The sequence below is a fragment of the Athene noctua genome, chromosome 1 (genome assembly GCF_965140245.1).
Source record: "Athene noctua chromosome 1, bAthNoc1.hap1.1, whole genome shotgun sequence".
In the NCBI taxonomy this organism is placed as follows: Eukaryota; Metazoa; Chordata; class Aves; order Strigiformes; family Strigidae; genus Athene; species Athene noctua.
In genome coordinates, this window is record NC_134037.1 from 81,240,046 (window position 1) to 81,267,775 (window position 27,730).

Here is a 27,730-nt window from a genome sequence, read left to right on the forward strand (position 1 = left end):
GTCCATTGAATTTAGTGGGTATTTTTTCCATGGTTTTCTACTGGGGGAAGACTGGGCCACATACATACTTTTTGCTTGATTTAGGTTAATGAATAGTCTTTATAAGAAGCTAGTTGCATGAGAAAATTAATTACTACATTTGTTTGTAGCACTGAGCTGCGCTTGATTTCTGTTAGAGTTGAGTTTATTTGAAACTGTCAAGAGAGGGCAGGCAGACAAATTCTTGTAAAAACAGGTCTTCTTAAGAACAATTGGTGTGAGATGCCCATATGCTAACCATGGGGGATGATGAAATAACTGTGTAAATAAAAGGTATGAAGTTGGCATCTTAAACTACGTTATATCAACTCATCTACCTCTTCAGGGAAATAATCTGTTATGCTAGAGAAGGTCTAAACAAAAGCTAGAAACCCTGAAAGAATATGAAGCCATAGAGTTACACGTCTCCTTCACTAGAATGAAATCAGTTAGGGAAATTTTGTAATTCGTATTAGTTGTGTTTATAGCAACAACAGACATGATGGATTCTGGGTGTTGAAAAGGGTCAGATTCAGTAAAGAACCTACTAGTTTGAAGATGCATGTTTGCTGGAGTTAGGAATAACAGGGCTACTGACGTAATGGATCATTTTGCCATCCAGTCAATGTAAATTCCTTTGCAAGGAGAGCATAGCTTGAACAGAAATTATCCCACTTCCCGCTGCCTTTCTAAAGTGAACATGTTGGTCATATGTGGAAATACATAGTGTGTAGTGCAAGTGGAAATCCATTCAATGAAATCTGAAGACTGTGAAAACTAGTTGAAAATATAAAACCACATTGTAATCAGTTTCCTCAGGGCCTGTTAACTTCACTGGTTCAGGGAGGGTTCATCCTAAGCAAATGGAATAAATTCTTATGCCTGTGAGATGTGAATTTGTTGGAGGCTTGCATGGGTGTCAATAGAATGACAATTTATCCATCCTAATTATTATGGTTTTGAAATAAACTAGCACAAAACTTGTGTAATCCAATGCTTGAAGTGTTCTAAAAAGGTGCCTAAATTAGGCTAAATTAGGGCAGACAGATGATTTGCATAACATTTGGATTAGCAGAATTTGACGTAAAATTTAAGACTCTACTGAACTTTCAACATGAATATATTCTGTCTGTATATTGTCTCAGAAACATGTGAAAACTCTAATATTAACTGTCTCTAATGTTACACAACACTCCTTCAGAGCATGCATATCACTTTTCGGAGTATTTTTGTTCACAGGTTTCTTGTTACCTGCTTTCTGTAGAGGACATTGAGCTTCAAGGCCTAATAAAAGATTCCTTTACCCTGGAAACCAGGCTGTCTAAATTGTCCTTTCATGGCCCATTATGTTAATAAGAAGAGGAGGGAGAAGGAACCAACTGAAAACAGAATTTCTTGGAATGGATTCTGTTTGTTATATACACATTGTGGGGTTAAGAAAAATTGGAAAGAAATATTTGTATAGTGGCAGGAAATGTTAAAGTAACATACAGACACCTTTGTAATTTTCTGCAGGTTTGGCAACTTGTCTGTAGAACACACTGAAATTTAGACATAAATACAGTGATTTACATTTGAGGAAAAAAAAGTCAAAATTATTTGTAATCATGATATTCTGCATTTTGGGAGAAGCTGTGATAAGACACAACACAACTGCCAGAATTTCTGGAACAAGGGGCTAAAATGTGTCCTGTTACAAGACTAACAAGATGATTAACATAACTTACATAATACAGTGTTTGGTGGTTTAGATGTGCTACAAATGCACAGTTACATAGTTCAGGATTTTTCCAGAAAGAACACCTCTTTTCTCCTCTAGGGCATCCCCTAGTAAGCATTGATTAACAGTTTAAATAACCTATCAGAGGTGAATAAGTGGAGTCTTTCATTAACAGGGATTTTACAGTGTTACACACTACTACTATTGAGGTATTTTTCTGTTCATGTAAATTAACTTGATTCATTGAAATCGGAAATGTTTTCTTAGGGATAATTAGCAACAAGAATTGACTGAAGATTTTATACAAAAGATGAAACTTATCCAGAGAGGTTATTATTAGCTGGACTATTTTTCTCATTGACAGAAGATGCAATATTTCAGTTGGTTGTTTGTAATATATTGTAAAGGCATCTTGAACCAGGACAGGAAAAGTATAGTTAGTAACTAACATTTGAAGTAAAAAGGGAAGAAATGAAATAACAATATGACATAGGAAGACCAACATACATAACATTTAAAGCAGATTTTAAAACTCATTCTTAGCGGTGAGCAAAAGTTTTACTTCATCATTTGAAAATTTCCTTATCAGAGTAAGTGGATGGCCATTGGGTGGTACAAAGGCTCTTGGTGTAAAACTGGGAAAAAAGGTCTGTTTTCTTACATGATTGAAATTTGTGTGTTGAATTAGTAATGCTTATGAACCTGGAATAAAATACAGTTTGGGACAGAAACTGCAAGAAGGTTTATCAACCTGAAATTAAGGATCCCAACTGAGCAACAGTGTGGCTGGCTAACATGGTGGAGTGTGTGGAAAGGGTTTTTCAGCCATGTCTAACTATTTTATTGAACTAAGATGCTTGGAGAAACATCCTTTTTTTTTTTTCCAGCAAGACAAAACTGAAGGAACTAAGTGAAATAGCAACAGTGTAAGCATATTCCCTGAAAAGAAGAAGCTGGCATGTTGGTGCTTTTCTCTTCCCAGAAGGAATGTTATTGTAGTAACACATTCCATAAAAAGTTTGATGCATTTTAATGATTAAGGTATTTATCCTACTTTTATTGTGGCATAGATCTTTTTCCATACTGTCCACTTTATGAAGTGCTGGAATCCATCTGCTGTGGTTCCAGATCATAGCTGTCAGATTGTTTGGACAAACTGTCAGGCATTTTCTGAGTTAACGACATTTATCACTGGTTCTCCTGGCAAAGGAACGTTTGTTGACCATGACTCTTCTGACATTGCAAAGGCAATTATTTGCAGTGGTATGGTAGCTCTGTGATAGGAGCTCTTAGTCATCACAGGGCTACAGTTGCATCTTTCCAGTACTCCCATTTTAAATAATCGAAAGAAGAGTTTGAAAGGGAATGAATGATTCCCTCAGAGAGGAAGTTACACAGAGGTCTAATATTCTGGTTCTGGGAAAAGCAGGCAGTATTATAAGTAAACACTTCAGAGCAGTTTTCCTTTATGCAGAAAGACTGTTCTAGTGGGGACAACAAGCAGGGAAGTAGTAATGGTGGCGTAAATGGTCATGTCAAAAGCATACAAAAGCATTGGACTCTGCAGATATGACACTCTTGGGCAGTCACCAAACAGATTGCCTGATAGCTGACCTGAAGCTCATTAGCCGTTGTGTAAGGGAAGAAAACAAACTATTTTGCACTTTTGGTGAATAAAACGAATGAACTGGGTTCAACAGATTAGTAATAAGGCTCAGTGATTTGGCACATAGAGATCTGACAAACATAGTGTCCATCACACTGATTTATATTTTTTCCAATTTGTCAAAAATATCCTACATTTTATCTGACAACTAATTTAGGGCTAATGATAGATCCCTCTTGTTACAATTTCCAATCTGTAGGAGAAGAGTAAGAAATTAAAGGTTCCAAAAAGGGGGAAAGTCCTCCCTGAAAATGCCAGTTTCTTTTATGTATGTTTTTTTGTTTGAATGCCTGTGCTGATGCTGCTCTTCAAAGGCAGACTTTTCATAACCAGAGTCCTCCTAGTTACAAGACTTTTACCTTGGCATTTGGTATGAATCCTGGTTTTTTTTGTCTGTTTTTCATAGACTTCCTCCATTAAGAACATACCTTTTTATCTTTAAACCTTCCTTTGATGACTGTCACTGGCTGCCTATTTCCAGTCTCACTTACAGTGTTAAGTTCCACCAGTCTTCTGACTGTCCCTCCTGAAGCCATAAGCCACATTTGCAACCCTCCTTTGGCATCTCCCCCATAATACTGCTTTTCGGTATCTCTGAGACTTAAACCCAGACGTAAGGGAGAAAAAGGACCAGAACAAACTTGACCTAGTGGAAAAGAGACAAATTTCTAGCTTGAGGAGCAGCTTGTAGAAAACCTTCCCTCAGCAAGTCCGTCAGGAAAGTAAATACCATTTATCTAGATATGTACCACCTGCTCCTAAATCATCACAATGCAAGTGACTGCACTGGCCCATGACTCCAGTGGTTTTGAGTCAGCAATGTAGTCCTTTGCTGGGTGTTTCAATCAGTGGAAACTAGAGCTTCACAGAAATTAGGTGGTGTATCTTATGCTCACAACTGAAACAGTCCGTATCTGCTTCTGTACTGGGAATTCTCCATCACATCCTCGCTGTGTTGTCACATCTTGTCTATCTGGATGACTTGACTATGTGGTCTCTATACACCAATGTGTTTTCTAAACAAAGCTGAGAGCATGAAAATGTATCACTCCTCTAGGTTTGCAAGAGATAATAATACCTGCATGTCTGCCAGATTGTGTTGCTAGTTACAAGGATGTAAAATGAGACAAGGTCACAGCAGTAGCTAATGGAATAGTCCCAAGGTTTGTCAGTATGAAAGAGAAAAGAATTTAGTGGTGTTCAAAGAGAAGTAATGTTTTCCTCCCTTTCACTGCAGCTGCTTCACCCTGTTTGTTTCTTTTTGCTTGATTATATACAAAACGTATTAAATGAACAACTGAGCTAAGTGATGTGTTTTCCAGAGTTGTCGTACCTTGTAACTTGATAATCATCATAATCCAGATTCACTGGAAAAGATTTGGTTAGTCTAAGAGAATGTTGGTGACAGATTTCTTATTTGTGAAAACAGCTATTTCTGTGAAGGTTTTAGCATGCAAATAATTAGCCATTTACCTTTTTAAAAGGAACCTTTCTGTCCTCAGTACGCTGATTCTCTAAGTACAGTTTATGATTTAAACACTAGTCCTTTGAGAACTATTCCATCTCTGATCATGTCAGTGGGTTGACCAAGACAAAAAAATGCAAAATCAATCATTTTATCTAGCTGTCCTGCTCAAATATATGAAACAAAAGAAGAAAAAAAAAGTCAACCAAAGAACTGAAAAAACACTCCATCTGTGCCTTGTAATCAAGTTATCGAGTAATATGCTTATTTTTTAAACCTTTTACATGGATTAGAACAAAACACACTGTTTTGGAAACCAGGCCATTGTATAGTTGGAATTGTGTGCCATTTAAAGCATGAAGTTGTTTAACTTCCTGCTAGTTTTTCCCCCACAACAGAAGTCTCACTGGTTTTGGTCATCTGCGTTTAGAAGAAGCTAGCAAGGAGCAGTAGCATTCTGGACATAACTAGTAACTTTCTGTCAGTTTTTGCCTACAATTTGCAAAGAATTTTCAGAATCTGTGGATAAGAGTAAATGCAATTAGACTGAAGCCGAAACTCATTACAGATGCACTAGAAAATCCAGTGAGGATTCAATTTGTATTTCTGTGGGTTAAACTGTGAAAAAATCAAGAAGTAAATCCTGCTAGAGATTCAGAGAATAAGTGTGACATTAGTCTTTAACTGACTTGAAATAAGAGCAAATATTACCCACAGATTTTTTTTTTTTGTAACATTGAAATTATTTTTCTTTAATTGAAGAGAATCTTTATTGGTTGAGATTCCAGTAACTTGAAACTTTCCTGTCAGTAATTTGTGTGTTTGTAGAGTGCTTAACATTTTTGTTTTTCAGATATTTAATTTTTGTTCACTGGATTAGTTTGAAAATTATACAGAAGCTGTTTTATTAACCATATAAGTTTCACATAATAGGACACTGACTTTAAAGTTCCTGGAGAAATAATGGCTTGAGTAAATAGTTTGTCTCATTTATTATCTCTGCAGTGCCATATATACCAGGTCAGTAGTGATCAAAAATCCTGAGAAGAGGTGTCTTTTTGCTGATTGGTGTGAACTGACTGGCATTCCTCAGTCCCTGGGCTTTCTCCTCTTTGACCCCTGGTTCATAGTTTCACATAAAGGCTAGGAATGTGGAGACATGTGAGCTTTTCTCACATTCAGAAGAGATCTGGGACATATTGTTAATGCGGAGATAAAGAATGTATTACATTTTCATGTGGATCTTGGTCTCCAGAGCAAATGGTACATCACCAATACCAGAATCACTGAAAAAAAAGGTGGAAGAATTTTCACTGTATTAAGAGGTTGTTCCAAAACTGGAAAGAAAGAGCAGAAAACAAATATCTAAATGACTATCTAGATTAATAATTCATATAAGAAATCCTAAGAAGTTAGATTTTTACATTTCCATCTGAAATGTAGTAGGCCCTTTCCATATAGTTTCTTCAGTATTTTTTCTTTTCCTTCCAAAAGCATCATCATGTGATCAAGAACTTCAGTCAGCCCTGGAGGAAGCTAAACAGCCCCAGAAAGACAATGTGTTCATTCCAGAGTGTGCTCAGGGTGGCCTCTACAAACCAGTGCAGTGCCATCCTTCCACAGGCTACTGCTGGTGTGTTCTGGTCGATACAGGACGTCCCATCCCTGGTACATCAACCAGGTAAGGGAATACACATTCAGTGCTTAGAAGCTGTAGTGAGAAGATGCCTTAGTGTGCACATACTGGCATGATTTCTATTGGTGGTGGAATTATGTCATATAGGTTTCTTCCACTATGAAGTGAAATATTTCTAAGAGACATCAAAAGTTAACGCTAGATGTCCACAGACTCTTTCACTGCAATTTCAGAGGCAGTTTGCTCCCCTAAGTCCTCTTTTTTACTTCTGTTTTGTGCTGGGAAGCCAAGGCTTGGAGAAGATAATGAATAGGCCCAGAAGAAACCTCACACTGCTTAGCCTGAATATAGAACCAAGTAAGATGGTCTATGACAGAAACCACATCCAACCTCAGAAGTGTTCAATTATTTTTCCAGCAACCTCCTCAGCTATTTCATATGACTGGCTTTGATGGAACAACTGCTTGGGAACTCATAGAGAGGAAATATCATTTTAGTGTGTTATTAATAGAAGCTTGGAGTTCAGTCATCTGAGCTGAGCCAGAAGCATGGTAAAGTGTTGTGAGCCACATAGAGCAGATGTAAGCAAAGAAACTATCAGGTTCCAAAGAATGTTATTTAGGCTGGTTACTGAGGTTTGGCCCTTGTATGAATGCTATAGAAGAAACCTATTTAGAGCTGGTGGACTGTATGGGTATCTTGATGCAATCATAAATCTTTTCAAGCTTAAAAAAAAAAAAAGTCATTTGTATAAGGTTTGTGAAAAAATATTATAGGCCACTTGCTGTGAAGTATTATATTCTTAGGGAGTGTTTTCACATATTCTTCAAGTGATGATTCACTACTGATAGCTGTTTATACCATAGTCTAGACCATACCAGTTAGAGTACCAGCTAAAGGAAGCATGACTTAAAGTTACTGTTGATCTGATTTTTCTGGCAAGTTGAGATCCATAAGCTGTCAAAACAATATAGTCCAAATTTGTTCCTGAAACTGTATGATCAATACACATACTGTGTGAGGACCTAGAGGTGTCCTCTAGAGATTCCAGAGGTTCCTTTTTCTGCTCTTTCTCTGTTCTTCACCCCTAGGTTTGTTCACTCTTTCGAAAGTTTTTACGGCTAATTCTTCTTCGAATTATAGTTAAAATCATTTTATGGAGCCTTAGTTCCTATTGTCTATTTTGAGTCCAAATCATCTTCTCTCACTCATCAGGCAATGGGGCTTCTGCTGATTTTTTGGTAGTTCTTCTTTAATGAGTATCATTTTATTGTTGAATCACAGAATAGTTGAGATTGGCAGGGACCTCTGGAGATTCTCTAGTCCAACCCTTCTCCTCAAAGCAAGGTCAGCTAGAGTGTATTTCTCAGAACTGTCCAGTTGGGCTTTGAATATCTCCAAGGATGGAGAGTCCACAGCCTCTCTGGGCAGCCTGTTCTGGTGTTTGATCACCACCACAGTTAAAAAAAAAAAAAAAAAAAAAAAAGAAAAAGTAGTTTCTTGTGTTTAAATGAAATTTATTTCATTTTGTGCTCATTGCCTCTTTTCCTATCACTGGACGTCACTAAGAAGAGTCTGACTCCATTTTCTTTATTTTTCCCCCTTTGATATTTATAGACATCGATAAGATCCTCCCTGAGCCTTCTCTTCCCTAGGCTGAACAGTCTCAGTTCTCTCACCCTTTCCTATTATGCCAAATGCTCCAGTCCATTAATCGTATTCATGGCCCTTTGCTAGACTCACTCCAGTATATCCGTGTCTATCTTGTTTGGGCAGCCCAGAGCTGGACCCAGCACTCCAGATATCTTACCAGTGTGAATAAGAGGGGAAGGATCACCTCCCTTGACCTGCTGGCAGTTCTCTTCCTAATGCAGCCCTGGAGGCTGTTGGCCTTTGCTGAAAGGGCATGTTACTGCCTCATACTCAGCTTAGTGTTCATCAGAAATCCCAAGCCTTTGCCACAAAACTGCTTTCCAGGTGGTTGGCCCATGCTGGTACAGGGGATTAATCTTCTACAGGTGTGGGAATTTTGCATTTGCCTTTTTTTGAACTTCATGAGATAACTGCCAGCCCATTTCTCCAGCTTGTTCAAGTTCCTCTGAATGGCAGCACAATCCTCTAGTGTATTAGCTGTTCCTCCCAATTTTGTATTATCTGCAAACTAGATAAAGTTGTTCTCTGTTTAAACAATATTGGCTCTAGTATTAAACTCTGGGGCACTCCACTGGTGACTGGATTCCAGCTGAAATTTGTTCTGCTGATCCCAACTCTTTGAGACTGATGGTTCAGCCAATTTTCAGCACACCTCACTGCCCATTTATCTAACACATACTTAATCAGTTTGTCTATGAGAATGTAATCAGAGACAGTGTCAATAGCCTTTCTAAAATTAGGATTAACAATTATCTGCTCTTCTCATCCACGGAGCAAGTCATCTCTATCATAGAAGGCTGCAGGGTTGGTCAAGCATGATTTCCTCTTCAGAAATCCATGCTGACTACTCTCAATCACCTTCTTGTCCTTCATATGTTTTGAAATAGCTTTTAGGAGGGTTTGCTTCGTCACCTACTGAGGAATTGGGGTAAGGCTGACTGGCTTGTTATTTGACTCCTCCTCCCAGGAACCTACCCCAGTCACTACGACCTTTCAAATATAATTGAGAGTAGCCTCACAATGACATCAGCCAGCTTCCTCAGCACTTGTGGGTGCATCCCATCAGATCCTATGGATTTGTGCGTGTGCAGTTTGTTCATGTAATCTCTGATTTGGCCCTTTTCCACCTAGGGTGTATCTTCCTTGCTCTGGACTGTAATACTGATCTCAGGGACCTGGGATTCCTGAAGACTGGTCTTACAAGTAAAGACCAAGGAGAAGTTCTGCCTTCTCTATATTCTTTGTCACAAGGTCCCCTGCCCGACCCAGCAGCAGACCCACATTTTCCCTAGTCTTCTTTCTGCTGCTGATACATGTGTAAGAAGTCCTTCTTGTTGTCCTTCATGCCCCTTACCAGATATAGGTCCAGGGGGCTTTGGGTTTCCTAACCCCATCCCTGCATGTTTGGACAGTGTATTTCTTCTGTATCACCTGCTTCCACCCTTTGTATCCTTCCTTTTTAAGTCTGAATTAGGGGATTCCTGCCACATCCTGAAGATCAGCATGAATCATTCATGAAGCTAGAAGTGGTGATCCTTGAAAATCAACCAGCTCACTTTCCTATTTGTATGTATAATGTGCATGTAGTGTGGGTGATTTTGTCTTCTACTGTCATGCAGACTGGAATTCTAGGTCTTCCCAACCTCCTGATGGCTCACTATGGATCTAGAATCAGGCTCCGTCTTTTTTTCCTATGTGGTCTGCTGGTGTCTTGTGTTTGGCAACTATGCAATCATTCAGCTGTGGGAGAAGAGGTGGCAGGGAGATTTTTCACCATACAGTACTCCAAATTTGGACAGCTGGCAAATTGGATTCATTTCATGCATATGGTTTAGATGCAAATCTTCTTGTGCTTGATGAATGCTCTGCCTAAGGACTGATAGGAGATCAGCTGCTGTGGTCTTGACCTTTTCTAATTTTTCCAGCTCTGCTGGATTTATGGGCGGTTTTCAGTGGAGCTCTGAGGAAGTAATATTTAGTAATATCCCTGGAGAGGACATTTCTGAGCACAGATGGATAAGTAAAATACTCAATTTTAGGAGTTTCATACTAAATAAAGAATGACTGGTGTATTTAGGAATGTATAGTCCTGGTAAACAAGCAGGTGGGATTACTGTCTGGAGTTTAAGAGGAATATCTAGACCACATTTCTGAATAAGATTTAGGTGGGCTGGAATCTCAATCATTATTTCTTTATTTTAATATTTTTTTCCTACATTGATAAAATTAAACTCTTTTTCTCTGGCAAAGGGAAGTAGAGAGGGAGCAGAATATGATGAGAAATATGCACTTTTTGTAATTCTTTCTTACAGAATGGAAAGAGTGAACATGTGAGTCTTTCCTGGTTTAAAAACCAGGGGTTCATGCAGAATGGTGTATGCTATCTTCCAGCTTTCTACTGCAAAATACAAATTAGAAGAGTAGGTGTTAAAACTCTACTGCAGGAACTGATAGCTTTAGTACTCCTGGTAGCAAGATGGATGCATTATGTCCTGGAATCTCTGTTCTGCAAATCTGTATCGAATCACAAAGGAATAAGAGTGAAAGGATAGACAGATCTGGGAAACTGTTGCCAGAATGACTTAGCAATTTGCATGTTGTTTGTTTTGAATACATTCATGAGGATGAAATTTGTCATATCATCAGGCTATGAATACCAAAATAAATAGTAGTTGCATTAAATTAGACCTCCAAAATGAAGGGAAGCTATTAATACTAATTCACCTTCTAATGTCCTGTCATCTGAAAAAAAGATAAATCATTTGCTAGTGGAGGTATTCCAGAAAAAAAAAAGGATCTCATTCTAGAGTTAAAATAAAGATATGTGAATGAAGAACCACTCTAGGAAATTTAAGTCAGTAAAATTCATGAAGAAATAGGTGAAGTTGTGGTATAGATCTGGCTTTTATGAAACCCTAGAGGAAACATCCATTTGACTAAAAGGAAATAAAGGGTACAAACAACCATTCCTCCAAAAGCCTATCAGTATGGTCCTCACCATCCAGTTCCCAGTGCTTCCTGGACCTCACAGGGTGACCCTCAGCCTTTTTGCTCAGGAGGGCCATGAGCCTGTGTTCTCACATGTGACTTTTCAGCAACTAGCATCATGGGCAGAGTAATCCCCAATTCACTTACACAAGGTTCTCTAAACTTAACAAAGAACATAAATCGGTGGCTTCATGAGGCTGCCCACACTGTAGAATCCCTGTGAAAGCCTCCATCCTCTCTTGCTTTGCACACCTTAGTAAATCTCAGTGCTTCCAGCAGTCTGCTCAGAAGTATAAAGCAGCCTTCATAAGCCCTTGCCAGCTCTAGATATGCATTCACTGCTAGGGATCCTTTCCCCTTTAAAATTCAAAAGAGTAACTTGGGATGTCTTTTGACTACATTATTTTTAACCTGACAGTGCTCCATTCTGACATGTTATCTCTTTCCAGTCTTTCCCCATGAAAACTGAGGCAAGTGTGTTTTTCTTATCAGTTCTTAGCATGGCTGTCCCTGTACGGTAAATTTCTAATGATTCATTTTCTTTCTTTAATTGCTTTAAAGAGTTAAACGTAGACTTTTCACATTGTAGCATTTTAACACTTATTGAGCTTTAGAAGTTTTACTTTGTATATGATGAACAACATGTGTATTTAACAAAAACATAAGCCAAAAGGTTAGAAGAGTAGAGGCCAAAACAGAAAGTGTAGGCACAGAGCAGTAACAAAAACAGAAGAGGACCAGGGGAATGCAGAGTCAGTTATCAGATTAATTGGGGACCAGGCTGGTTGCCAGATACTGCATTAGTGAGTATTGCTCAGAGATTTCCCTTTCACTCTTTTCTTGGCTGATTGATGTGGTCATCCATCAGGTATCTGAATCCAACCTATGCTATCAAAGCAACTTCTATTCCCACAGTTCTTTAGATTAAAAAAAGTGCCTGTACCTCTCCCATGCCCATGAAAAAAACACTGTACCTTCTTACAGCAGCCAAAATTTGATGGGCCAGTGGTCAGTTTCATCAGATGATGTCAATATGAATTAAGTACTCAAAGGAAAATAATACTGCTTTTTATTCATTCTGCCTGATAATTAAGATCAGAATACTTAGGAATTGTTCTTAAGGGCACTTGGGCCTGGACCCAGGACATAGCCACCATTTAATGCTTTTAAAAAAAAGATTTTGTTCCAAAATCCAAAATCTCAGTAAACATTATTTTGTGGAACTTAGAATAGGAGAATTTCAAAGAAAGGTGAGCAGTTATATAAAATACGAAAGAACCTAATTTCAGTGAACAGGTTTGTATATGCACAACACATGTATCTGGACAGAAGTCATATTACTAAGTGTGTTTAACTGAGAATTGAAACTTTCTCTGAAACACTGCACACTAAATTTTGCAGCTTCAAGCTACCTTAGGAGAATGAGAAAGTAAAATTTCTCACAAAGTGATTCTGGCAAGCTGAGCGAAAAACCACCATGCATCGATAGTAGGACATAAGAAAAAAGGAGAGATTCAGCAGTAGATGCTCCTATCCCTCCCAGTCTTGCATAAAATACTTTGCTAGTGGTGTTGTGTAAGTCAATGTTTGTGAAAGTACAAATAGCAGAGAGTTTCTTATTACCAGCTGGACTAACAAAGTGACTTTAAGTAAACTGAGACAGCATAGCGGAACCAGAATATTCAAGTAGCAGGTGGAGATTTAGTCTTTTTCATGATCCATTTCAAGAGTTTCAGCTCAATTCCCTTCCTTCTGAAAATCCTATCAGTTCTTTGCTCTTGTTCAAAATGTTAGCAGTTCATGGTTAGCCCTTCTTATGTAAACAAACATTTTTATTTTAGAGACAATGCAGTAGCATTTGGCTTTAGAGCTGCAGTAGTAGCTGACTACAGTACCTGTCTTCCTGATTTTGAAATTGGTTCTCTGATGTTTTGCAACATGAATACTGTGTCAGATGTCAGAATTTGATATATTATTGATGGCTTTTTGATTTGGTAGGTGGGAGGAGAGCCTGACTTTGGTTTGGGTTCTGTGTTTTTTTTGTGTTTTTTCTAAATTATTTGTTATTATGTATTATTTTAGAGCAATTCCCCAAAGTTTTCTCCTTCCTCAGTTCTCCTTCCTGTAGAATGGGCTTTCGAATAGATAATAATTTTTTAGTATAGTATCAACCCCAGGAGAATAAGGATGTTCTGGTTTCTTTGAAGAAAGTGAAAAATAGGCAAATGAATTTGCATTGCCCCTTCTGAATGAAAAACAGGCTTATTCCCTGAAGAAAAGAAGGTACAAGTTTAATTTGGACTACAAAATTGAAAATAGATTAGTTCTAAATCAAATTAACCTTGACTGGTTCTATTGTCTCCCTGTTTGTTCTGTAGGTATGAACAACCTAAGTGTGATAATGGTGCCAGAGCTCACCCAACCAAAACAAAGGATTTGTACAAAGGACGCCAGCTTCAAGGTCAGTGAAACAGATAAATTTGGTTTCATGCATTCCAATGCTTTGTTTATTCACTGCAATAAATTAGAAAGCAATTTTTTATCCTATATCAAAACAATGCATCTTTTAGATATAACTATATTGAATGCCACTGACAGAGGTCTTTGACTTTGGAACATTGTAGGTAAATATGTCTTGGAATGTTATCAGAGAAAGTAAGGCTCATTTTTCTCAGTAGTTTAAAGGCAGTCACATTTACTTACTGGAATTATTCCTTGCTGTGGTCATAGCAGAGAAGTCAGCAAACATGTCCATACTTCATAATCCTTGTTCTAGAACAATCCATGGGAACTTGGCTTCTACCTTCAAATCAGTCTAAAAAATGTATCATCTGCTTACTTTTTTCCAAGAGTACCCTTGTCAGTTTAGCTCAGAATAATATTATTTTATTTTTCTCTGTTGTAGGAACAAACCTTGGTGATTTTTCATTTTTATTAAATATTAGATTTTTCATTTTTTTACACTTCTTATAAGCATGTGAGAAATCTTATCTCCAGATAGTTGAGCTACACAGAAGTCAGTAGTGTTGCTTCATTTTTAAATGGCCTTTTGATATGTTATATAACTGGAGGTGTAGGAGGTTTAGTGATATTGTACATGGTATGAATCACTATCAGTTATTGTAAAGAATCAGAAAAAAGCAAATAATGTGGGCACATTTCTTGTATCACGAAAAATATTTCAGTTTAGCCACCCAGAGAAACATCTAGACAATAATTCTGAACTAAACATGCCCATTGATGTTGAAATGCATATTGAATGAAGCATGTCATGAAACAAAATTATTTACAAGCTATAATAAAAAAGAGTAAGAAATATGAATGATATGTTATTATACCATATACAATTATATGTTGTGTTCTACATAGAAAGAAGTCAATCCTAGGATTAACTGTAAACTGTCCAATTACTGTGGCTGTAAAAATGGCGAGTGTGACCCAAAAACATATCTAGCTAGGTATGATGGGACAGACAGATAGGAACAGGACAGACAAGGCAGACAAGGAAACATTAATGGCATTTTAGATAGCCCTATTATTTTTTCTGGATTTTGTCTAGAACTGTGGGTACAATTCTGGTCATCTGTCTTCCGGAAAATGAATACACAGGAGAAGTTAGCTAGCACTATTCTATGAGGGAAAACAGCTACCTTCCAAGAGAAGGCAGCTGGAATTTGCTTCATTTAGACAAGATGAGATCTGGAGGTGATACTGTTCCTCTGAGACCATGAGGAAAGAGAAACTGTTTTCCTCTGTGACAATTTTGGCACAAGAAAAATAGGTATGAACTACCCTAAATGAATTTCACCTGGGAGCTGTAAAGTGGTTTCCAACTATTAAAGTAGTGAGGCAACAGCCTTCTAAAGGACTAGTAATGGGGCAGAAGATCTGGTTAGTTTTTTAGGTAGATTTTGACTGCTTTATGAAAGAGACAGTGGGAGGCAGGGTTGAATGAGTGAGGTACTCTGCATTATGGCTTATCACTTAAGATACTGAATATACTAACTGAATATACTTAAGATACTGAATATACTAACTGAATATACTTAAGATACTGTATATACTAACAGATGAAAAGCTGATTTACACTAAAAAATTGCCTTGGAGCGTGAATTTCATATCTCTTACCAAATTGTCTCCATTTCTGTTCCTTCAGAAAAAGGATGGAGCATGCCTGACTTGCAGTTTTGGTGTTTAGGTGTTCAGAGTTTTCAGCAAGAACCATACGTGCCACATAAATCCTCATATATGTGAAGCTTAGTGGCAAATACACCTCTGTTGACAGTCATATTGATGGTATTTATCCATCATTTTGTCAGCCAGTACTTGCTTACTGAAGTTACTTACCGCTGTTGTAACTTCAGGGAAGTTAGCAGGTATTTCAGGGATAATTTGGGAAATATTTTGGACCTTACTGCAGCCTTTCAATACTTAAAGTGGGCTTATAAGAAAGACTGGGACTGACTTTTTAGTAGGATCTGTAGAAATAGGACAAGGGGTAATAGTTTTAAACTAAAAGAGAGTATATTCAGACTAGAAATATGGAAGACATTTTTTACTGTGACAGTGGTAAAACACTGGAACAGTTTGCCCAGAGGAATGATAGATGCCCCATCCCTGGAAACATTCAAGGTCAGGCTGACAGGGCTCTGAGCAACCTGATGTAGTTGAAAATGTCCCTGCCCATGACAGGGGGGTTGGATTAAATGACCTTTAAAGGTCCCTTCCAACCCAAACTGTTCTATGATATTTTACAATCCTCTTTCCATGGAAACCAATGGAAAATTGGCCATCCTCAACAATTTATTTCAAACAGCACTTGCACAGTTACAGGCTTGGATAACTACTTGATTTTGTGTGTGTTTTTTCTGAGTGAAAAGAGTTTACACTCAGAAGAGAGTATAGCAGAGTGGAAGCTGAAGAAGCAAGTTTTTCAGTAGAAGATAGCATTTTCTGGTCACTTACCTTTTGCTAAAAATTCTGAAGAAACATTTGCTAGCTCTAATCTTAGAGGGAGGATGGGCATGTGAAGGGTTTTAAGTTTTCACCTATCTATTATACAAATTTATATATATATATATATATATAAAAGAAAGATTTATCCAAAGTCAAGATACTTTTCCAGTGAAACAATTAACAAGAACTTTCCATGCTGTAAACTCCTACCTGATAAATTCATTTTCATTAAGTTATGCAATGATTCTCTGATTTTCTTTTTCTACTTTGTGGTATTTTGCATTATGTGAGCTGTAGTCCAACAAACCACTGCAGCAGTGTGAGCCCACAATTAGCGGAAATTATTATGTATGACATGGATTTGCTCTCCCATTTCTTCTATTGCTTAATCTTTGACTTTCAAATGCTTTATATTATTTTAAAATAAGACAAATACCAAAATTTCCTAACATTTCTTAAATACATATGGGCTAACAAGAAGAGCAGGGAAAGAGTTTACTTCACAGTTGCAGTTGTGTTAAGGTGTTTATTTTTCTTTCTCTCAAGGCTTTCTCTTTACTCTCTCTCCAGACTAGTCTATTAAATGCCCACGTTCTCAAATGGCAAATTTCTTATCATACAAACACTACATCAAATAAAAATTAATTCAGTTTGCTTTAGATAGTTTTTTTGAATAAAGAAGGTTGAAAGAGGATCTTGCACAGCTGTGGCTAGTTGCTAACAAGTAACATAAAATGACACAAATAGCTAATACAAATCCACTTTTTAGTACAAATGAACCACTGTTTCTCTGTTGTAAGCAGTGTTGCAAAGTCATGTTTGCATTTGTGTCATCTCAATTTAAATACAGCATCTGATTGCTGAGTGGTGCCAGGACTGAATAAAAAGTAGGCCGTGTACTTACTTTCAAGGAATAATACATTTTTGAATGGATGGATTTGCTTGATTTGCAGCTTATACCCACAAAAATGCAGTAGCCCTGGGTGAAACCACTGTGACTGCCTGCTGTGTAAAACCAAGATTTTAAAACAATTACTTTACTACTATGAAGGATCTTGAAGTAGGATAAAAACAACTGGTATGTCCTCAGGTAGATTAAATTGGCATAGTTCTCCAGCTATGCTGATTTATACCACCTGAAAATTTGAACCTATTATATGTTAAGACAAATATTTTTACCAATAATTTGCAAATAAATCAAGATGCAGTTTTTGGCAAACAATGGTATCTTGTTAAGGCAAAATTGTAGAAGGTAAGGGCCCCTTGGAGTTTATGGCAAAATTCCCACTGATTTAAACCAAGCTAAGAATATATCCTCACATCCTAAGGGTAACTTAATATAAAGCATCTGAAATTGAAGATTAATCTAATGTTTGTAAGAACGATCCAAGCCACCTGTATCTGTTAGATTGGGCTGAAAGTTATATAATAATAATTCTTCCCATTAGATTTCTAGTCCATTTTTTAAAGCCAGAGCATTTTTCTGATGTTAGTTGTGGTTTTGATCCTTCTCAGAAACTAGTTATTCTGAGATAATGAAAATGAACCCAAAAAAGGAGACTGGAGAATGTCACATACTGGGGAAACAGGAGGTTTTTTTACTTTTCTAACCATCAGTTTTCAAAAGTTTGTATTTTGACCTTTTGTTTTCCTCTGTGTTATACAGTAAAATGGAAGTCCTGTGATGAAACAACATATTCTGTAAGGAGTCTTGAAATGGTTTATTTCATACTTTTGGATAACTGGTGTGTTAAACAGAAATTCAGTTTTCTACACAAGCTGGTCAAGAGCATTTAAAAGGGCATAGCATGAATGCTAGTTAAGCTAAATCTGTAATACGATGGAATTAGGTGTAGGTGCCTCTGTATTTTCCTAAAATCATGAGTGGTAATAGGTCAAATTCAGCCAAGCTGAAGAAATGTCAGTTCCTGGAACTGTATTTTTTCAGGCTCAGTCTGCGGGTGACCCAAGAATAATATATATTCACTAGTTTGTAATAGTCATTAAAATATTTTTCAGCATGCACCCTCAATAGATATGTATTTATTTATAAATTATACCAATATAGTACTGTACTAATATATTAACTTCATTGTAAAACATACCCAAATACAGAAATTAAAAAAAGGATGAAATGAAGATGAAATAAACGAGTTTAATAATATTATTATTTATTCTTCTTTCACTCCAATTGATTGTCTTGTATGTATGTGCACCCCACTTTGGAGACCAATGCCTTAGACAATGGTTAAGCTATCTGTTCATAGAGCTAGTCTTCCCTCTGCTCTAAGCAACCTGGAAGAAAGGAACTTGGATATGTAAGAGAGCAAGACATGATAGTGTATTGAGACAGTGCCAGACCACTCAGCTAATTTGCCTCAAGGGCAAATCTTTTTCTTATTTAAAAAGTATGCATCGAATGCAAGAAGGCTGTTTTAGGTTCCACTGTGTGTGAGGGCTGGATAAACTTTGGATAATCCTTTATATAGGTTAAGTTTTTTGTATTCTTACTTAACCTGGGAATTCATCTGCTTTTCCTGTAATATAATTTTTCATTACTAAAACCTGAAATTTGAAAAGTGAGTGGAAATTTTGAAAAGTATTATTGGAAATGTGATTTTGCTCACACAACATTCTTTAATTAGCAGTACCCTTTTCTTTTGTGCAGAAAAAAAAAATAAATCCAAATGAGTAAAAGGCACACAAGCTTGAGAGAGACACAATGTCAAGCTGGATTTTCAGACTTTATTGGGTTTCTATGGTTTTGTGGCTTTAGGTCAGATCATTAATTTTGTTTACATTTCATTTTGGTTTGTTTAAATTTCTCCTTCTCTTTAACATAGTATGTTTTTTGAAGTTCCTATAGTTAGTGATACTTCCTTTCATACAAAAGGATAATTTAGGAGGGGAAACTGTAGTCTGGAAATGACAATACCTTATAATCTCTAACAGTAATACAATCTAGTGACTTGGGTGAATGTGCAGATTCAGTAAGTCCATCTACGAAGAGTCCTGAAAATCAGCCTTTTCTATTATTTTCTCAGAATAGCATAGCTCTTCACAGCTTAATATTTCCTTTTGCTGAGATGCTGATCTCAGTTAACCCAGCTGGAATCCAGTAGAATGCATCAACTGCTTGAAGTTACTGTAGATTTCTACCAGTGAAATAAGATCAGCATTTCACTCTTATTTTTGGCAAATCTTGAAGCTCTCTGAAAAGCCTCCCTTCAGATGCTTCTGATTCCAAGTTTTGATCCAAAGATCCAAAAAGACTCCAGAAAGATGAGTATTTCGGGTTTTTAAAAGCATTCCGTTAATAATCATCTGAAAGTCTTCACTTTTTAATGTCTAGGTTTTATTCAGCGACACAGTAAGGATCCAAATTAGAAAAACTGGCATCTTTTCTCAGCCTTTATGAGACAGATTTTAAATTCTCAGTTTGGACAAGAATATAGACCATTGCCCCCTCCTCTCCACAACCCCAAAACAAAAACCAGTGCTTTCCATCCAGGGCCTAAGCTCTGCTGATCACTGTGTTAGTACTGTGATGGTCTACAGTTTAAGTGAAGCTAAGATTGTTAAAATATTACTTAATTGAAACGTCTTGATGCATGTCCCTTGTATAGTCAATCAACTTAATAACTCTTCATTACATATGGTTGTGTTGAACTACACGTTGTTTTCTGAAAGTTTAGTTTAACCTTGGCGTTCAAGCAGTTAATATTTTCTCCTGAAAATCATGCATGTTTAACTCATTCATTATTTTACATTTGTGTTATTTAAGAGAAACGGAAGTATTCTAACTGTCCCATTTTCTTCCTTTTGTAATGGATTTATTTACTGTGTTTCTGATGGGATAATCCAGCACTGACCCTGAACAGTTTACATTTTGTGGAGCAAAACTCATGATTTAAGTTATGGGCGAATTATGTGTGGATAAGTACAGTTTGCTTTTGGTTGTTGGCAGTCCATATTTTTCCAGAGTTAAAGAGAAATAATCGGAAACGCTCAAACCATGGTGATGCAAGACCCACGGGCAAACAGCCATCATATAAAGTGTCTTCAAAAGCATCTTTAAAAAAAAGTGATAGAGGCTTAACTGCTTTTTCTTTTGAGGTATGTCCTATTATACTTTAGCAGTTGCTCCACTTTTGACCATAAGCACATCAGATTTCATAAGGTACTAGACTATTTCTCAGCTAAAATGCTGAGGTACCACCACTGGTGTACCTTATCTGGCTTACTGTATTTTCCATACAGTTCTTCACTTCCTCTGTGCAGTCTGGTACCGGCACCGAGTAGAACACATTCTTAAACATTTGAATGACTAAAACTTTGCTTGTTTTTAAAGATACTAGTTAATTTATTATTTTTGATAATAATACAGATTATGTACATAAGCCTGCCTTCTCATGAGCTTCAAATTGTTAGGTCATTTGGCATGTAACTTTCTCCACTGAGCTGTGATTTAAAAGGATTATATTTTTATGATGTAACCAGCTTTTTGGCTGGATGAGCTAATATTTAAAGTATCCTTTTCTGCTATTGAATCTTAAAGCTCTGGGTTGTCAAACAACCATTTTAAGCTGCTGGCTGTTTTGAATGAGCCTGGAACTATCATCTCTGAGCGCTATACTGCTTTATTTACCAAGAGATATGTGGCAAAAAAGGCTCTATATGGACCAGACCTGCCTAGCTAAGTGTTTGAACTATGACCAGGAAACACTGGTGCAAAGGCGGTGTGAACCTTCATGGCAGTGAGGGCAGAACTGAATTGCTGTGTGGCAAGGATAAAGGAGGGGGCTTGCCTAGAGGCTGGCAGGACCTGCAGGGAGGATGGGAGAGGTGAGGCTCAACAGCCTGAAGGGCCAGGCTTGCTCCTCCTCAGTCCCATAGTGCTGGGGGAGGCAAGGGAGTGTTGCTTCCCCTTTCAAAGCAGTAGCTATCTCATCTAATATAGGAAGCTGCCTTTCCAATACCATAGGTGTCATATAGGTTAGTGACAGCTCAGTGAGGGTCCCTTTCCACATGTTATGTCCACTGCAATTATCCTGTGCTGTCAGCCTGAGACAGACGTGGTGGGGGATGCTGACTGGGCAAAGATGAGTTTCTCTAAGTGGAGGTCTGTGTGTCTCACAGTCCATAAGCTTAATGCAACTCCAGCGCCCTTGGTGGATCGGAAGAGGGGTATCACCAGCCCTGGCTCAGTCTGAGGGCCCACACTGTAACACAAAAGTTTATTTAAGTACTGAGCAGTGGTGGTCTGGGGAGGACACTGGGCTGAGGCAGTACTTCTCACGACTGCGTAGGTCTACTCGTCAAAGCTCCGTATAAAGAGGGACGTCTGCAGCACTAAGTCCTGAGGCCACTACTATGGCTTCAGAGCAGCTGAACCTCCAAAGAGGACTCTGTCTCTTTGACCTACAACAGTTAGCTTGGGCTTTTGCATTTAGTAGCTTCAATATTATTACATTATTGCCTGGCTACATGATTACACTGTAGCCTCCCAGTGGGCAGTTTTGCTCCAGAGGAAGGAAGGCCTGCAAATTATTTTTCGAAGCTCTGCTGATCACATTTATTTCCTGCAAACGCTCTTCTGTCCATCTCCCCATCCGGTCTTTTATTACTGATGATCTGGCCGCAGTTCTTCATATTGTTTTATTTTTGCCTCAATTTGTAGTCATTCCTTAACAAATCAGTATGATTCCCCCAACCTAAAGCAGAAATAGAAATATCTAAAACAAACAAACAAAAATGCTCAAGCAGATAAGAGCTGCTGTAACTTCCAGTTATGTGTGTATTTGTGTAAAAAAATTGCAGTGAAAGCATTTGAACTACTAGTGAAGTGCCAGTGGAAGGCACAGCTCTGTCACAGCTAGCAAAAGAGAAAAGCTGGCTAATTAAAGGTGATGCTACTGGTTCAGCAATACCATTTCATTCATTGGTCTATTTAATATTAACCTATAATTTTATGTTTATTTTAAAGGGCTATATTAGGTCTAATAAACACTGACTTCATTTGCTTCTTAGCATTAAAAAAAATGCTGGAGGCTCTGCCAAATAATGTAAATTCTGTTTCTCACCTCACTTGTTGCTGTTCTCCTTTTCCAGACGTTCCCTTGTTAAGTAGAGCAGCCTTGCCTGCCGTGCTGCTCTGTGCCATTGAGTCCTGTTCTCAGTGGGAGCAGTGGAACACCTCCAGGGTACACATGCCTAGAAAGGGAGAAAGTTCTCCTGTGTCTGTCTGTCTGTCTGCCTTCCCAGTAGGTTGTTACCCAGCAGCTCTACAGTCACTGTCTCTGCACGGGCACTCTCCAAATGGGTTTCTGACTGTGTTTTTTGCCTTCTGGGCCAAAGAATGATTAAGTGAGATAATCCTTTCCCCCAGAAATGCCTTTTCTAAGTCTGAGAGGGCATCAGTAAAGTTTCACTGACCCTCAAGAAGCTCTGTTGGTTTACCCATCAATGATGTAAATATGTAGACAAATGCTGCTCCCAGCACTTGATGATTTTGCCATTGATTCTGATAAAGATGGATCTCTTTCTTCCATCTTTACTAGGGAAATTATTATTTTTGAGTCAATACATATATACATACATAAATATATATATATATATATATAAACACACACACATAAACCATATTTGTTTTCCCCTCAGTGAGAAGTAATAAGCTAAGTGAAAACTGTTCCACCATAAAACTTCAGTAAAGCTCAAAAAGACATTTCAGAAAGATATTTTAATTCTTACCTGTAATTTTTCCATACAGTTTAATCCATACATTTAATCCATAATTTAATACATATGATGTTCTAAATCCAGCAATAAAAAAACTTGGGTTGAACACATTTGGTTTTCTTTTTCTTTTAAAATACAGAACAGCATCATGGATTACAATCTCATTATCATGAGTATTGTTAACTCATGGAGCTATTTTAGAGATGTTTAATATTTTTTTTGTGTCTTTTACTGAAAAGTTTCTAACTGCTCTGTAAGTCTGTGCTTATATTTAGCAGTTCTCTGCCTCCACATGGTGTAATTTTGCTTGGATATCTCTGAACTGCTTATAGGAAGGAGCACACCCATTAACAATAACAAAACCAGTGAACTTCCTACCTAAAAGCAAATGTGGTCTTGAAAGACAGTGAAAAACTGGACAGGCTTTGTAATGCCATGGCAGATTAGCCTGTAACAAGAAGAGGTAGGACATAGCCCTCCTGGATGAAACTCAGAGTGCATTACTAGTCAAACCACACTTGTCAGAGTAGGAAAATCTATTATAGGCTTGTAGTCATCACACCAAAGAGGGGGAAAAAAATCCACAAGTCATTCATTCTTAACCATCCAAGCAAATGGTAATTTTTGTAGTATCTAAAGGTAGAATAGAGATTTTGGTATTGAAATATTCAATGAGTTCAGATCCTTATGCTAGAATTATATCTGTATGTCCCATTAGTATCTGGTTTAGACTGAATTTCTTTCTGGAAGTGCCTGTCTCCATCATCTGTAGAGGGAGAAAGAATGAGTAACACCAGTAGTTGAAAATATTCTGATAGCTCAAATTAAATGGCGTAAATGCCACCTTACCTGAACAGATGATGGTATTCAGATGAGATTGAATCATACAGCAACATTTTTTTCTTGCAGTGTACCACTCTGGAGTGCTTTTAGCAGGGAAATAAGTCTGACAATACTAATAGGGTATGAGAGCATGTGTTTGAAAAATGGCATTTTTTCAGATACTCCTTTATCTTGCTTAAGTATTTGGAATATTATCTACACTGTGGATATCAGGTCAGAGGGAGGGAGAGAGGAATGACTAATGGCTCCTAAAACCTATTTAGTCTAGTGAAATCTTAAATTTCATTCTCCTTAAACTAGCATTCCGTGTAGATTGCTTGGCCCTGCTTACTGCTGACAAGCCCCAAGCCTCTGTGCATGGACTAATACTCTGTACTTCAAGAGATTTCTGTTGGTCAGCCTTCAGCTGCTCAAAAATACATAGTATTGATCCCTCCCTGGGGATGAACAGAGATGGTCTCGAACTGAGAGCTAAGAGCCCTTCCTTTCTACTGAACATTATATTTATTCTCCTTTTATCTTTATATTTTTTAATGCCAAAAAGATGAAGAAGGAAATTAATTTTATGTGAAATATTTGAATGCAGAAATTAGCCTAATCAAGTAATCCAAAAGAAAGTGCAGTACGGTGCATGTTAAAACAGCTTTGTTTCTTTTAGAAAGAGCTCTGTGCAAAAAACAGGTGAGTGCTAAGAAAATCGGGATACTTATTGTCTTTAAAAAGAAATCTGAAATTTACAGTGGAAAAATCCTCATACCCTTTTAAAACATCTGCTTGTAAGTACATGACTATAGATACTGAGGTATTGTCTATGCCCAGTATAAAATCCTAGCATAAACAGAATGAAACTTTGATCACATTGGAACCTAAAAGGGATTAAAATATTTGCCCTCACTGAACAAACTTTGATGCTGTGTTCCTAAAGCCACTAAGATTCAAGAAGTACATTTAAAAGATCTTGAAATAATTTCTGGTACAGTGAAGACATGGGAGAGGTATCTCATAATAACTTGGGGCAACTAGATTGCAGTTCCTGGGTGAGGAGTAGAAAAAGCAGCACAAGAAGAGGGAAAGATTGCTGTAGAATAAGCTCAGTGTTTTCTGCCAGAATGCCTGCAATCATTATCATCTCACAATCTAAATGATGGCAGGAAAAACTCATATAACTGAACGGAAAAGGCGAAAACCTTTTAGTCTGCCAGAGCTGTAATCATAATGAAAAATGACACCTGAACCGTATCATGACAGCGAGTGGGAGTCACATAATAAGACACTATTTCCTCTAAGATGCATAGTATGGCGCTTCTCCTTTTTCATCTGATAAACTGAATAAAAGCATGCCGTTGATTTGTAAGGCTGTTCCCTGCAAAATGGATATCTTGGTTTGTTGTGTTTTCACAACAACTTGGATACAAGTTCTCCCTGATTTTCTGGCAGAAACAGCTCTCATGTTTAATCTGTAGATAGGGAAAAATAAATATTTTCATTTCTGAATGAATATATATCTACAGCTATATTTTCAAGAGGGAACAACAATGGTTAGGCATTTATTCTTTGTGTCTAGTCACTTGGAGAAGTGTTCCAGTTTTCAAATAAAAGGAACACTTAGTTCCCAGTGAGTTCAGTGGGATTTTCAGTTCCAAGCAACTTTGAAAATACCTTGTACTGATAATAAACCACCCTAGTAATTTTGTGCTTGGTATCAAATAGTGACTTTTGGAAATCCAAGCAGAGTTATGAGGTTAGGGCTTGCAAAAAATTAAGCCAGTGCAAGACTTCCCACTTCCTAACATTTTGAGTAAGTTAATATATAATACAGAAATAAAATCAGTTTTGGCTGATGAATAATGACTGAAAGTGTCAAGCAATGAGTTTAGTTCAAGGAAAATGAACAAGATGTAGTCAAAATTGTGGATATTCTCATCTCACATCAGTAGGTATATTTTTCTGAAGAAAATCAATTTTAGCCTGCTGCATTAATCTTTCTGTTCACTTACTTTTGAGAAAAAGGCTGTCCTGCCAATCAGAGAGTATATTTGATGCTCACATTTTCTAGATACTAGCATGGCTTACCTGAGAAGACCTGTGGAACTGATCACCAGTGTAAGAGGCAAAATCAGTGTTGCATGCTCTCACTGAGGTTGGTTTTATTTTAGAAAGTAGAATAACGGTATTAAGCAGAGTTTCTAGCTGAGGTTCAGAAGTAATGCCAAGTTATCTCCTCCTAGTCATGCAGGATCAAAGACATGATTGACTATACATGCTATATGTCTTGGTAAGGAAGTGCTACAGTCTTGGTGCATCTGCAGATAGAGGATGATATACCTGCTACTATTAATATAGAGAACATGGGACCAGAGATGAGCTTGGGAAGTGTCTGTGTGTAGTATAGTTAATAGTTTGTATCACAGTACTTTATAGTTTTATAGTTTGGGATCCCAGTGTCCTGGGCACTGTGCAAACACAGAATAACAAGATGATGTCTGGAAAATATGCAGCCTAGATGATTGCAAAGCCAGCTTGGACGACGGGTGGACAGATGCCATCAACTGAAGATGCGGTGAAAGTTCCTGCCAATTCCTCACAAGTGCTTTAGTCTGCCAGCATGTGTCACCTCCATTTCACATTGGCTGAGCTTAAGCCAGGTGACTTTCCTCCAGGTCCCCTTTTACATCAGGTAAATTTATACAGTGGGGAATGCATTTCTGTGGGCTCAGTGAAGACATGTAGAACAAATATTCTTGTTCACAAAGATGAGAGTGTATACAAGTCTATCTCAGTAGTTTTCAAATACATGATGCTGTTCCTTCGGTTCAATACAATGTGTAGGCCTCTGCAACTGAGAGCCCTCGAGGAGGAAAGAGAATTACTCCATAGAAGCATCTGGGAATTCTTTCAAAGTATTCAGAATGCTTCACGAGATCCAGAAATTTGCTTCTCTGTAGCTCAGCAGGAGTGCTACTGTTCATAGATTCCTCATGTTAGCACATGGCAAAAATCCATGAATAATTTTGGGAAATAAATTATTCAGAAATTTTGCCCTTTATGCTTGTGAAGTTCTTGAATTTGTTTGCTATCTAGAAATGTCTGCCAGTAAAGCCTCTTGTTCTGAAGTCATCCACAAGCAATTCATTGTAAATATTCCTAAAATACAATTCATCATGACCTGCTGAACCCTGATGCTGCAAACACTTACCCACATTCTTCTTGTGATTAGATCCATTAAAATCAAAGGAACCTTTACATGTGGTTGTAAAGTTAAGCCCAGGCATAAGTGTTTGTAGGACAAAGGTTTAGGTTGGTTCCACAACCCTTGATATTCTGTGTGCTATGTAGTCTCTTATTGATAAATGAGATGCAGGCACTCAGAACCAGTGGAAAGTCAGGGTTTTTCAGTCCCAGGGTACTACTACTCTTATTCTCTAACTGCAGAGTTACAGAATCCATCCTTACAAGTCTGAATTTTGCATTCTTTGAGTACATAATCCAGATTTGCTGGTAGTGATCCAACTTGAAATTAGATTTGTAACACAGTTAAATGCAAAGCAAAGGTTATTGGATCAAATTCATTGAAGAATCAGAGTGAAAATTAATCAGCTTTTTTAATGACCTATTTATCACTACAGACACTTCTGTGCTGTGAACTTTATAATGGGGAAAAGTACCAATAAGCAAAGAATTCCTAGGTTTTGTAACCATCCACAGTTATAACAGAAAACTTTTACTAGGGCTGGGCAGATTTATTCAGAGAAATAAACCTGGAGTTTGAAAAATTTAGCTAACTCTCTGAAGGGAAAAGGCAGAATATAGGCATAGCTATTAACGGGGATATTCAACAATGTAGTTAGCTGTATTATATCTACTACATATCTGGTGGTGAAAAGAATATACTACATTTTGGATTTGACTCATAAATTGCATTTGGTGTTCAGTTCTACAATCTCACTTGCCATTATTCCTATGTGTCTCTCATTTTCAACATTTCGAGCAGGAAGGCATGATAAAAAGCTTTATTAGTTGTGTATGTCTGTGCATCTGAATAACCAC

General features: G+C 37.5%; 1 protein-coding gene across 3 annotated transcripts in view; it reads left to right on the top strand.

The window, feature by feature from the left end:
• Positions 1-27,730, top strand: part of SMOC2 (SPARC related modular calcium binding 2) — a 144,933-nt gene that overhangs the window by 93,744 nt on the left and 23,459 nt on the right. For all 3 annotated transcript variants that reach the window (XM_074925053.1, XM_074925064.1, XM_074925073.1), the window contains exons 8-9: positions 6,364-6,550; positions 13,525-13,607. In XM_074925053.1, coding sequence (XP_074781154.1) covers positions 6,364-6,550; positions 13,525-13,607 — 270 coding nt within the window. The remainder of the gene's footprint in view (positions 1-6,363; positions 6,551-13,524; positions 13,608-27,730) is intronic.